Here is a 14,223-nt window from a genome sequence, read left to right as displayed (position 1 = left end):
GGTTTACAGGGATTGTTTGACTCAGCAGAAAATGAAACACAGATGCCAAACCAGTCATTTTTCTGCCAACACAGCAGAATTACTGCATTCTAGCCAGCCTGCAGGCATAAATAGTAGAAAAAGCACAGGAGCTATGTTAACAATTGAGAATTTGCATATTTAAGACTTGAAATGAAAACTGCCTGTGAAAAGTAACATGTATTTGTATGTGGTGAGCATGAAAAACAGGGAACTAACTTAAGACAGGGGTTTGCTTTTTTCGTTTGTTTGCACTTTTAAGATTCAGTGGTTAGGTTAGACTACTGCTGTTCCTTATCTGACAACAAAGCTCACAATTTTAAAAATTAAGTCAGATACATCCAAGACAAACTCAACCGCTGACGTATTACAAATGTCACAAGATGACTTCAGAAAACCAGATGTGACGTACTGCTTTAGACATTGTACCATGACAACCTCCTCTTACTGAAGTGGAGCATGTTACGTTCTCACAAGTTCAAACTGCAATCACACTTTGAGCAGACACTGTAAAATGTCAGCATGTCTTGCATTTGTCTGAATTTCCATTCTTCAATGTTCACATAAGGACACACGCTTCCCCTTCTCTTCCCACTTCACTGTCTGTTGCTCTGGGGGTTTAGCGAAGGAAAGAAGACGACTTGCAGTTCTGGCAATTCATTCTAGCCTCAGAATCAAAATCGCATCACTGCCTGCAACCATCAAACAATAGCTTGTATGAACTCAGGTCTTATGCTTTTGCAAATTCATTGCCTTTCAGTAACCTTACACTCCTACAAGAAAGTGAAACTTAAACCACACAACTACAGACACAGCAGTAATAGAATTCAGTTAGTTTTGAGCTGTACCATTAAAACCTAAAACGTGTTTTCAGCACATTTGTAACAGCTGTATTTGAGTTGCCTTACTCAAGGCCAAGGTGAATAGCCACAATACTTGGAATTAAGATTTGAAGTGTTCCCCAGCTAATTGCTCAAAAACATCTTTGTTAAATTCTTACCAAAAAATGTTTTGATCTATAGAACTCCACCATCCACCAAAACCAAGAGCTTATAACAACTGATATATGAAATACATTTTCAAGGCTTCTTTTTTGAACAAATAACGAAACAAAGATGAATCATTATCATACAAACCAGTTTTATAACTTTCACATTTACAAATATACATGTTACTCACAATAACATTCAGAAAAAGCCAGAGCTCTTCAGACAAGAACAAAGAAAATAAATCAGATACAGATAATTCAAATATATTAACAGTAACAAACTCATTAATACATTAGGTAAAAATTAAAGTTTGCTCCCAAGCCAGTGTTCATCCTTCTGTAATCATCTAGGTCCTTCTTGTTTTGAGGTGCCTCAGTGAAAACTATGGCTGAATAAACAAAACAGATTTATGCAAGAATGACAGAGATAGACAATTTCTAAAAAGAGATGACATCATACAGATATGGGAGCAGGGTGCTCGTGAATACAGCCAGGACAGCAGTGCAGAGAATCATGAACAAACAAATCGCACTCCACGCAAAATGCATTGTGACACACTTTACATATGTAAACCTGTGTGGAAAAACCATAAAAAAAAGTCAAATTAGAAAATAATTATCACCATCATAGCACTACAGTATGGCAAAAACTGTGTCATCAAGACAGTGTAAATAGACTATATTGCTAACACCACAGAAACCCAGTTGAATTAAAGTTTCTAACAGCAAGTATATCCAAAGGTCTGAGCTTGAGTCACTGTAGATGCTTCCAAATGGCTAAGAGAGGAAGCTTATTTATGCAACTCTTCAGGAAATCCCTTCCCACATTTTTATAGACTTTGCAGTCTAAAAAGAGTGACTCTATAACAGAGAACTCTAGTTAACCATGAGATAAACTTCCACAAGTATTCTTCTGGTCTTTAGAAGACTATACTAAAGGATCATCTCTACTTCTCTCACCCTCAATGCAAATTCCAATGCAGTTCGACATACTTACATTTTGATCTTTCATTTCTCCCTGGCAGCCTTGACAATACCTAAAAGCAAAATTGTACATCTTAACTAAAAAAGAAAGTCAAGATTGTGTAAAATGGTGTTTAAAAAACATCTCATACATAGTAACAATTTATGGCAATTATTTCAGCTATTCAACTGAACACACAGGATAACTGTTAATGGGAACTACAAGTATTTCTTACTGCCAGAGGTGCCCAAAAATGCCCAAACATTCAACAGTGTCTCCAGCAGCAAAGAAGCTGCTGCCAGCTAGTCTCACTTCTGTGACAAAAAAATTACAGAGTCCACAAGTACACTCATTATCACAAATATCATTTGCATACCGTTCCCCCTGATATTCTTCCAGGGGAACTTCCTGAAAGGCATCCAAAGGAAATAAGTGATGGTAAGACCGAGCCAGGTGAGGTGCAGACACTAACGTAAGACCTGCAAATAAAGAGACATCAAAATTATTTTAAGAGAGGACTTACTGAAAAGCTTTTCTGTACTAAACAAAGGAAAAAGTAATCACTCAGTGATTCAGAGCTTTTAAGAATTAAAACCCATAACATTATTTGTTCGATAGCTTCCATAATCCAAACATTTCCAGAATTAAATCCAGATATAAATTAAAGAACAAGCAAATTGCCCAAATTTCTAATTAAAATGTTTAACTCAGTCCTTAGAAGACATTTGCAATGCACAGTTGTAAAGTTAGCTAGTTTTTCGTCCTCATGCCATAACCAAAATGCACCAATAGAAGAGTCTTCTGATTAAATCTAAATGCACAACTCCTCCTTGGCAACAATGGTTCTGCTGTTTCACATCACCAGTTAAAATGGTGCCCAACTACAAAGCTCTATTGCAGCCCGCTGTAATACCACCAAAGCTACACCATAGCCTTGTTTCGGCTAACACAGGTCTGCTGGTTTTGGCTGGGATAGAGTAGTATCAGCAGTAGTTGAAGTAGTTTCTTCATAGTAGCTAACATGGGATTTGTGCTGAAAAAAGTGTTGATAACACAGGGATGTTTTAGTTACTGCTGAGCAGTGCTTACACAGTGTCAAGGCCTTTTCTGCTCCTCACACCACCCCACCAGCAAGTAGGTTGGGGGTGCACAAGAAGCTGGGAAGGGACACAGCTCGGACAGCTGACCCAACTGACCAAAGGGCTATTCCATACCATATGATGTCATGCACAGCATATAAAGCTGGGGGAACAAGGTGGAAGGGGGAGTACATGTGGAGTTATGGCATCTGTCTCCTCAAGTAACCGTTATGCATGATGGAGCCCTGCTTTCCTGGAGATGGCTGCTGATGGGAAGTAGTGAATTAATTCCTTACTTTGCTTGGTGTGCGCACATGGCTTTTGCTTTCCCTATTAAACTGTCTTTATCTCAACCCACGAGTTTTGTCACTTTTACTCTTCCAATTCTCTCCCCCATCCCACTGCGGGGGGGGGGGGCAAGTGAGTGGCTCTATGGGGCTTAGTTGCCGGCTGGGGTTAAACCATGACAACGGGCTACTGTTAGCTGGGGCATGGGCTGGCACAAACTTCTTCACTGCTCACTCACATGCAGAGTAAAATTCCAAGCTCTTGTCCTGCTGACAGCTGCAGGTGTCGAGAATCTGTTGCTGATAATGGATTTTCTCCAGTTACACTATTACCTTGCTGAAACAAAACTCATGCTAATACGAAAATCTTGACATAAAACTAGGATAAGGTGACCCAAACCTAGAATTATTTCATACTCTTGCCAAATACAAGCATCTTGATAATACCTAACATGTTTTAGTCATACGCCTGTAGAAGCTAACAGGACAGCTGTCGCTCACACAATATTAATACTACAAAAAATGCTAATCCTCCCTCCCGCCCTCATGGGGGGGGGGGAGCACACTATTGGTTGCACAGGCCATTAACATTTGCAAGACTGAAGGGCTTCCATTTACAACTCTATAGCCTTTCATGTGTCACTGTGCAGCCTGCCCTTGGGTTCAACTTTGAAACTTTTCATCCACGTACTCAGGAGGTGAGGGGGTACTTCTGTCCTTTTACTCCAAAGCACTCTATCTTCATAGCCTTGCACTTGAGGAGTCTGAAACATTGGTCGTTCTGTTAAATCAGGATTCTTTAGGAAATTATTACCATTCATATGTGAATCACCCTTCTTCCCCCCTTTGCTTTAAGGCTTTTAGTTTATAACATACTAGGGAATATGATACAGCTTTACTGTTACAGGTATAGTCCTGAAAGTCCCTTGCACGAAGCTGACATCCCAGGATACAGGAAGGCTCCTTAAAACAGAGCTGGCTTTTAAGTCGTAAGTATAGTTGAATTTTTCTACTGCTTAACTCTCTTACCACTAACTCATAACTCATCTGCTCATGTCTTCTTGCTACTCACCACAGATTTTGCATTCCACAGGAAGTTCACAGTATTTGGCTCTGCACTGGGGACAGAAATATCCACCCAATGTCAGACCTGGCTCACTGTTGTTTTCCAATTGCCTAGAGCAGAGAGAGACAATTTAATACCTCAGGGATAACACCATAATACTATGTACTACAAATACTACATAGTTCTCACAATAGTTTAAAAAGTTTTAGTAGCTTCCATGCAACAGTTCCATGTGTATGTCAGAAAGCAATTGACAGGGTGAGATATCAGTAATTACATTTTCCCAAAGAAACAGAACAAAGACCAAAGTTTCCCACATAAAGGAGCCAATATATCTTTAAAAAATAAAGTTATGAAAGATAACAGCATTAGTACTTCCACTTACACACACACAAATATTCTGTATTGACTTTAAGATGCATGTTAGTACTTATTCTTTCAAACAGCAGACACTATTTCCTTCTGAAAATTCAGACTGCCCTATCATCCCTGAAAACTATGATTCCTTTCATTGAGAAGAGCACTGGTACACTAAGCAAATGAGGCCTCTATTTTAAACTTCCCTTTAAAGTCACATTAGTAAATAGATAAAAAATACTTTATTCCAGATAATACCCTTCATCCTCATCATTATCTTTATAGTGATAAAAACACTTGAATCAAGAAATTCAAGTAAAATTCGTAGTAATTACTTTAATACATTGTAGCACCCTTGTGTTCTAACCACTGCACAACACAACTAAAAGCCATTTACTACCTTCAAAAAATTTTAAATGTAAATTTTAAAAAGCATATTCAACAGAGGTAACTATGGCCACAAACTGGATGTGCAAATGGAAATAAAATTTCTGCTGAGGAGTCACAAGACATCGCTTACTTTTTTTTCATGTTATTTTGCAGTATTTTCACTGACAAGCAGATGTTTCTAAGTATGATTAATTATTATTGAATTCTAATCAGCTCATTGAATTCTAACCAACTCTACTTACGCCATGCTAAAGGATGGCTTTGCATCTTGATCAGATAGAGAAGCAATAGTATGCTGAGGAAAACCTGAAGAGAAAAACATCCCATATTACCCATTTTAAACATGCAAGTAATCTTTCAGTTTCTTACTTCAATTGAGAAGTTCAAAGATTATTCTAAACATTAAGGCCTATCTCTTTTTATTGTTTGTTTGTTATTACAGGAGAAGTAATACACTCTTACTAGGTATCAAATTCTTCCTAAAGGTCTCTACCTACATCCACCAACAAATCCCTCATTGTACTTCCCCCAACTGAAAAAGATCTTTTCATAGACTTCATATTGAAAGAAGCTCACTGGAACCCCATTTTTGAAGAACAGCTAAAAAGAAAATTACGTGCAATGGTAGCAAAGCAAAAAGAGCACTACATGAATGTTCACTTGAACAATGGTTTCTAATTAAGGGGGAAATATTTTTATATGCAGACACCGAGTGCACCTTCCAAGTGCAGTATATAACAGATGAGACTATAGCACTTTACGGAGGCTGTAACAGATACTATCCTTTCTACCACTTATTTTTTTACAGCTCATGTCAAGTGGGCAGTTAATTTTTCCAAGTGCTGCTTAGGCTTCACCTATAACAAGTAAATCTCTTCAGTATTTAAATCTACACATAAAAATACATACATTCTTATCTGTGAAAATGGGTGGATGAAAGTGAGAAATCAATGCTCTAATTCGTGGCATTAGAGTTCCTATTCTGGTTTAACTCCAGGCTTAAATTTATTGAGAAATACATCAGGAGAAAAGGTACCTAATCCATTTGTTGAAAAGAACACCACAACCGTGCTCCTAACAGACATGTACTACATGGCCAAACAGATGGCCCTTACAGTCAGTTAAGCTTACAATAGTTGCCTTCTGCAGGGAAAAAAACAGAGGGAGAAAGAAAATAGTTTTTCATCCTTCATTCCTAAGTATTACATTTATACCCATTACTGTACAAGCAGTATCATTCCACTTTATTGTTTCCAAATGCAGTTGAGTAATCCGACTTTTTGTTTTAATTCTAACTTTATTTAAAAGCTGATTACTTCTCAGGAGCAATGTCAAGAAAATGGATATCTATTTAGCAAAATAAAAGTTAAAATAAAAAAAGAACAATTGTGCAATGTCTTTATTATGCTTCTAACTATTTGTATGGCTTTAACACAGGAGGTGCAAAGAAAGAAAAAGACAAGATTCGCAAATCTTGTGCTAGGACTTTAACAAAACCATATCCTACCCATTCGAATAAGGGAGCACTCAGAACTTGAACTGGCAGGTGGAGGACTAACATGATGCATCAGCAGTTCCTTATAATGACTTTCATCTAAAATAACGTGGTATGTTCCTGTCACGAAGAAAGAAATGCCTTAGTCTCAGATTATGAGTAGATAAGAATAGAAATGTATTCTCCAAATGACAGAAAAGAACTTAAGTAAAAAAAAAATAATTTAGCCAACCCTGTTCCTAAAAAAGTCCTGTTAATGCTACTGAAAATGACAAGTTTTAAATTAATAACACCAGAATGTTTAATTAGATGTGAAGGCCCACAGCTTTTTCTCCAACGTTACACTGTAGTAATGATATTGTAAGAGTTACCACTGTAGTAATTGATATTAACATATTACATTAAGTTCCACATCACATAGCTTTATATGTGGAACACTAGGTTTTAAAATATATATATTTCTTCCCTCTACAGATGCAGCTACCAGCTGATGATAATTTCACTAAATACTGTGTATTTTGTAGATTTGGGAAACTCTTAAATTTTCTGCCAACACAACAGAATATTCATCCTTAAATATCAAAATGCATTAATGAATATATGACAGACAAATTATTTACTTCACTTCGATTTTATACTTCTATTAGTAGTATAACGACTGAACTTCAGATACATACCACCAGTTTCTCGGGCAAGTACTGTACAAACTCGAACTTCAGCACTTAGGCCGATGACTGATACTCTGATCTTAACTGCTTTTAAACACTTCAAATGGAAAAAGAAAGCATACTCAAATTCATATGCAGAACAGAAAACAGTAAAAACCTTCAAAGTTTTAAAGGAAAATTAACTGCTGATGACACTGCAACTGTCTGGTTTTAGTCTAATAGCTTGGATGTTCAATGTAGTAGTCAAACTTCACTTCTGTACCTTAATTAGATCATAGATGTTGGCTGGATCACATGTTGTCAGACTGCTGAAGACTACCAAAACCTCTCTGCTTGTATGTCCTGGCATGTGCCTAAAGAAAGTATATAGTTAATTCACTTCTGTACACTAAGCTACTTGTATGCTAAAGTTTCCAAGGACTTTAACGTACTAAAGTCAGAAGACATGATATGACGTCCCCTACAAATTATAGAAGACTGGTAAAACCTTTCACCTTCCAAAAGCCAAACCTTCCCAGTATCTAAAATACAGTATTTGATTGTGTAGTTGTTACCTGATTGTTTGCTCTAACGCTTAAGTTATTCCTGTACCTTACCTGTACTCTCACAGGTAAAATTCACCTTCAAACTAGCAACACTGCAGTAAGTCTTCCTGACTTCTTAAAATAAAAATCTCTAATCAGTTTATGTTCTAATCAGTTAATAAAAATCTCTAATCAGTTTAAATCTCTAATCAGTGTAAATCCATTACTTTTAACTACTGTCTTTTAGTTCTTAATGGAAAACTCTCTTCCAACTAGTCATTCAAATAATTTTTTATGACATTTATGACATTTATTTATTTATGACTACTAGGTTTGTTCTGTCAGTGTTTCTAGCTATAATTATTTGTTAAAACAGACTTCCACAAATGTTTATCCCATCTCAGTACCTCACATAGCAAAAAAGTTTCTTAAATCTATTCTACCTGAAAATTCACCTTTCTAAAGTATGCCAAAACTCCCACTATATTATTGTGATTCAATGCTGTTTCTCTTCCTGTTCTCTTATCATTACTAACCCCTAACTCTGCCCTCTCTCATACCTTAGGCCTCTAGTAAAAAATAACTGCAGGGTCTTTCATCACCATATTCATACACACCATAAAATAATCTACTTTGTTTTAAAATATTGTTGCTTTTTATAAGCAGCACATCTCTAAATAGAAGCATCTTGTGTCAGAAAATTAACTTCTGCACTACTAGCATATTTAACTTCTTAACAGTTTGTATTGTAGGAGGACATAAAGCTGCTGTTTAAAGACTCAGCTCAGCATGATGGAAAATGCTGCTTGTAAAAAATACTGTCTCTGCCCCTCCAAAAATTCACAATCAGCATTATACAGATTATGGAAAACAAAGAAAACAGAAAAACTCCAGGTATATACTAACTTTAAAGTCTGCATGGCCAAATTTAGGGAATTATACAGAGATGGCTCTCCACTGCAGTTCATATCCACTGCTTTCTTCAGAGCAGTTATGTGCTTTTTTGAGTTACCTGTAAGTGAAAAAAACAATTCACCTGAAATAACAAGTTAAAAGAATTGAAATATTTAAACTATATATTTAATGAAGTGTACTTGTACAACAACAGTTTTCAAACCGCTACTTGTACCTCTATTGTTCCTCCTCAGAAACTGACCTCTTGATCAGAATATAGAAAACAATAAAACAATATATTAACAAAGACATTTGCTCTACAGGCACTCAATTGTTCGAAATTTTACGAAGTCAAAAAGAATAAAATCACTGTTGCGTATCATTAAGCGCTTAACATGAGTGTAAAGTGTCTCACAAACTGTTTCAGCACAGAGTTTAGTTTCCTTCGTTACACTCAAAGTACTGTTCAAGGATTGATTGATCCTCAAATTCCTCAATAAAGTTGCTCCTGTTTTACAGGTGAATAAAGAGGAAAATTTAAGACTACATCTCTGAAGCCACACGGATTGCTAGTGACAGAAGGCAGGAACCAAAGAAACCTTGCTTCTTAACATCTGGTCAGATCTCACAGAACACACAGACATCATGAGATACAAAATTAACAAACAGGGTGAGAAATTAACTATAGGCGAAACAAAACATATTTTAGTTGCAATCTGGATAAGACTTGATCATGAACAAGAACATGATGACAATTCTAGATCAAAACAGATCAAAATAAAGACTCTGGTTTCAGATAACTTGCAATAATGTCTATTTTAAATTAAAAATATTATGTTAACACTACTTCACTTTCAGCAGTGTCATCCAGGTAGAACGTGTAACATCAATGCAAGAGGTGAAAACATCTCCAATTTAAAAAGAGATATACTACCTCCCTACCTGAAAGTTCCGTCATTTTTTCAGCTCTTTTACTCTTGGTTACAATTAAGCCAATCTGCAGAAGGGGAAAAAAAAAAAAGTTAAAACATTTCTTAGCAAGTTTAAAAATAAGTTGATTTACATTTTTTGCTATATTTTGCCTAATACTTCTTTACGGTCAGAATTACTTAACTATACAAGTTTTCTTGTAAGTGTAACAACAGCAGCACAACCCTATGCATCAGTTAACATACTTTCCTGTATTTCCGGTACTTTTGCCCCAGGGTACAAAAAGAAATCTTCTAAAATTCTAAATGCCTGAAAAAAATATAATCAAGTCTTCTGTGTTAGAATTTATGTTCAGGAAGAAGGGACCAGATGGGTTCTTATTTTCATTAGTTCAGGCAGAAACAAGAACTGCACCAGACTGATGAGGAAGGGGTGGGAAGGAACACATCAACTGAAAACATTTTACTAAATAGTGTTAAAACTAAAACTAACTTTAAAAATAGTTTTCAGTTACTTGTTTCTTGCATGGTTGTACATACCTGACTAATAGGATTTTGGTCAAAGTACTCTTCAACAAAATATTCCAATAACTACAAAGAAAAGTGAAGACTGTTAAAAACTAAATAGAGTTTTATTCCACATGCATTAAGTAGGTGGTACTTACAAAACATCCAGTATCATTTAAAAAAAAAAAAAATTGGGGAAAAAAAAGGGGGGAATGAGCCCTTCCTTTCTATTCTCCTTTCACCCTAGTCCTTCCATCCTTCTCCCTCCTTCCATGTTACCAATGCAACATTAATTTCAGAAACTAGCCACCTCTTATTTTATTCACTTCATATGTTAAAGTTCTAGATTACTGTTGGTTCAAATGGAGGTTTATGATACACCAAAAAGCACTAATTCCGTACACAATCATCAAAACCCAGGATTTCAGTGCTTAGTGTTGTTAGAGAAGACCACATAGTACAAGATGTACAGTTCAAGTCCTCCACAGTCTGAAGCAGCAATCCAATTCAACCCCTGTCTAGCACCCATTCAAACCAGAATTCATCAAAACATAATTGTAAGAAAAAAAAATTCTAGATGTGTAATGAAAGCATGTTTGTTCCTCTTTCATCCCTTATTACGGGCAACACTTCAGGTTAATTTCCACATACTTTTCATAACGTGTCTTTCCATAATATGTCCTTACAAAGTTTTTACTGTACAGAAGTACTTGTGCAAGGCAAACTAATGTCACACAGACTTTACTATTCAAAAAAACAGGAAAATTACAGACTAGCAACAGAAACAAGGCAAAAAAAGTAGGGGTGAGAGGAGAGATGAGGCTATGCATGTAATCTAGTCACAGGAGACTGCCATTCTTTTACATGCAAAATGGAACTGGTTTACAGAGAAACAGTGGATTAATAAGAGAAAACTTTTGAGTACAGAAATACCTTCAAAGTGCAAGTAAGTCTGTTCGGTTTTAAATCTTGGTCCTCCATAGTTCTTGATCCATCAACAACCACGTAAAGGTGACGCATCTGCATTTTCACCAGAAGTGATAATCACTCACAGAACAGATATTTAAATGAACTGTTCATTATTCCATTTACTTAAAAAAGCAACTACTTTCTCCCTCAAACAGGGTAAATTCAGTATACTGTGCTATGCAATCAACAGCAACTGAAAAAGTAACGCATTTTTTCCACTTTTCCTTCAAAATGAAAAAAAAGACTATGTTGAAAAACACACTGTTCTTTTCCTCTCACGATAAGCTACAAAATATGCATAGTTTGCACCTTCACCTCTTCATCCGAAGAGCTCAGCATTGTCTAAATATTATTTACAACTCATTTAAATGATGCCCATTTTTCACATGAAGAAAAATCGACAGTGCAAGTGTGTGTGATCTGACTGCTGTTGCAAAACACACCCTGATACAGTGAATACGCCAAACCTCCACTTCTGAATATCATGCTTCACATCCCACACTGCCAATGAACAAAGAATGTTAAAAAAAAAAAGAAAAAGTTTGGTGGAAAATGCAAGCTTTGGTCTCAAGCACATTAAATCAGCAAACGTGTATTTCAGATTAGGCATACTACCTCTATTCAAGTAGTTTTGGACTCAGGACAGACAAGGGTTAAGACATTAACATACCATTCCAAGTCGAACTTGTCCATGGTGTTCATAGAGTCTAATAAAACGCAAAAGGATTTAAGTAAGATGCAAATGAATTAATGGTTCCTAAAACAAAAGTCTGGAACAAATCCCATACTAGACTTCTGGCAAATATGAAGCGCTAACAAACCACAGACACTTATTTACAGTGAAAAAAAGCCAATTCAATTACAAACAGATTTCATGCCTGTCAGAAGACAAACAAACAAAAACTATTTCTTACTACCAGGTTTAATGGAACTTTAAAATTTTATCCAAATTTGAGTATTTTAACATAATCTGAAATAAAACAAATCTAGATTTTATCTAGCAATTTTTCTGACAATTTGAAAGACAAATCTGGTGCCATGGTACCAAAACCCAGCTTGAAGTATGATTTGTATATTAAAAAAATGTTTCTCTAAGCAGTGTAAACTGCAATTGCAGTGCTTTGCACAGTGTTTCATCAGATCAAGACCTCATCTCTTTAGCTAGCACACATCTGGGGTATCTAGCCTGTATACATTCAGTCTTAAGATTAAAGATAAAAAAAAAATTACTATTTTTTCTGGCACAATTAATAAGCAGCAGGCAAGAGCTCTGAAGGGGTAAGGACACAAAAATATACTGCAGGCGTGCCGATATGCTTACTCAACCTAGAGGACCCAGTTTCAGAATGATTAGATCCTTATAACTGACCAAACCAGTATTATTAGCAGGCTCGTGGCAACACAGAATACCTTTTCCTCTTTGCCTTGAAAAGAATGTCCTCGATGGTCGCTTTCAGCGATCCGGATTCATCTTCTTTCAGAATTTCCCTACGCAAAACAGATCGTTATTGAGCAAGAGGAAGACTTTCCTCGTTTTTCACCAACAAGATGGTGAAGAAGGAAAAGGAAAGCCTACCATGTTCTTTCGTAGCCTCCTTCCCAGCGCTTGGTCCGTTCGGGTTCGTCATCCATCCCCGCGGCTTCGCCCTGCCGCTGCAGAGAGCAACGACGGCCGCGCTCCTGACTACGGCGAAAGCCGCTGGCCCCGGCCTGGGATGCACAACTCCCGCCTGAAGGGAAGCCCCGTTACGGTGCCGCACGGGAGGTGAAGGGGCTTGAGGAGGAACCGGCCCCAGGCGGACCGCCGGCGACCGGGTGGGCTGAGGGGAACCGGACCCGCGCTCTGCCCGCGCCTGCCCTCAGGCCCAGCCGTCCCACGGCGCCGACCCGGAAACACCAGCACCCGCCCTCTTCCGCCTCGGTGCGCCGCCAACACCTCCCGGCCGTCGCCCGGGCCGCGGAGCGATCGTTCCGGAGAGGAGGGGCGGCACTCGCCGGCAGGCCGGGGCCTGACGTCCCCTCGCAGGAGGGAGCGAAGCGAACCCCGGTAGCTGTCACCGGTAATGCCGGTTTTACCTTGCCCCGAGCTTCAAAATGCTCTGACGCTGCACTTTCCCACCCCAGTCTCAGCGCCAGGCGGGAAAGGAACCCTCGGGGGAAGCAGGAGCGAAGCTGTCCGACATCTTAGCGGCTCCTATGAACGGGCGACCTTCGGCATCTCAAACTGAGGAAAATACTGCTGCCGCTACAATTAAATACTGGATATTTTTTCACCACAACATCATAATACTCCAGTTAAATTATTAAAAGGATGGTAGCCTAGCGAAAACGCGTTGTGGATAGATCACTAGCGTGGGCACGGAGCCCGCGGTAAGTTTCTGTCAGGTCAAGCTGGCCGTCGGTCACCTCTCAGGGACCAGTTGACAGGATTAAGGCACTACCTGGGTTTACATGATATTTCTGTAATTAGCTGAAGTAATTTCAGTAATTAACAGAAGAATCCAGGAGCCTGGAAAAAGACCATTGTTTACATATACTGTAGCTTTGAATTTTAATGCATAATTACACTCATCAGTTACTTAATGAAAGTAACTGCCTGGTATTCCAGTAGCAAAAGCACTGCTTTAACTCTGTTCTAAAATACAGAACTTGGAATTCATTCATTGCTGCAAAGTTTAAGGTATATCTTCTGTGATTTTAATGTGCTTACGGGAGCAAACTGGGTAGTGGAGTAATACAAGTATTTGCAAAAGTGCAGAGTAATCTCACCGTATTCAGAATCACCCCTTTCAGGCTGGGCTCTTGTTTTGCTGTGATAGCTTTATTTCGGGATTTCTTTTAATAAACTATCGCTACAAAGCTGTGAACAGTTAACTGGCAATTGCATATAAAATGTGGTTTGGGATGCTTTGTGTTCTATTGAGTGAGTGACCAAAAGAAATGGAGTTTCTTTTGGAGAAATGGAGAATTTCTGCTCTGACCAAAAGAAATGTAGTTTTTCACTAAATGTTGTGTACATTCCATTTTTCAGATATCTTCAAATTTACTGTTTGTCTCCTTTGCAAGCATACAATTTATTTTTAAAGGT

At 37.8% G+C, this 14,223-nt stretch overlaps 1 protein-coding gene across 1 annotated transcript; it reads right to left on the bottom strand.

Annotated features, from left to right (window-relative positions):
* Nucleotides 1-1,152: 1,152 nt before the first annotated feature.
* On the bottom strand, nucleotides 1,153-13,034 carry GTF2H2 (general transcription factor IIH subunit 2). The gene is made up of 15 exons (XM_072860489.1): nucleotides 12,712-13,034; nucleotides 12,546-12,623; nucleotides 11,806-11,842; nucleotides 11,100-11,186; nucleotides 10,200-10,250; nucleotides 9,673-9,727; nucleotides 8,743-8,848; nucleotides 7,575-7,665; nucleotides 7,322-7,409; nucleotides 6,657-6,764; nucleotides 5,392-5,455; nucleotides 4,409-4,512; nucleotides 2,347-2,449; nucleotides 2,004-2,043; nucleotides 1,153-1,580 (listed from the first exon to the last, which is right to left on the bottom strand). Exons 1-15 carry the CDS (start codon nucleotides 12,765-12,767, stop codon nucleotides 1,461-1,463), a joined length of 1,188 nt encoding a protein of 395 aa, XP_072716590.1. The 5' UTR covers nucleotides 12,768-13,034; the 3' UTR covers nucleotides 1,153-1,460.
* Nucleotides 13,035-14,223: the final 1,189 nt, after the last annotated feature.

This window comes from Ciconia boyciana, chromosome 4 (genome assembly GCF_034638445.1).
Source record: "Ciconia boyciana chromosome 4, ASM3463844v1, whole genome shotgun sequence".
Taxonomy (NCBI): Eukaryota; Metazoa; Chordata; class Aves; order Ciconiiformes; family Ciconiidae; genus Ciconia; species Ciconia boyciana.
The sequence above is the reverse complement of the archived record's forward strand: the minus strand, read 5'-3'. Positions and strand labels throughout refer to the sequence as shown.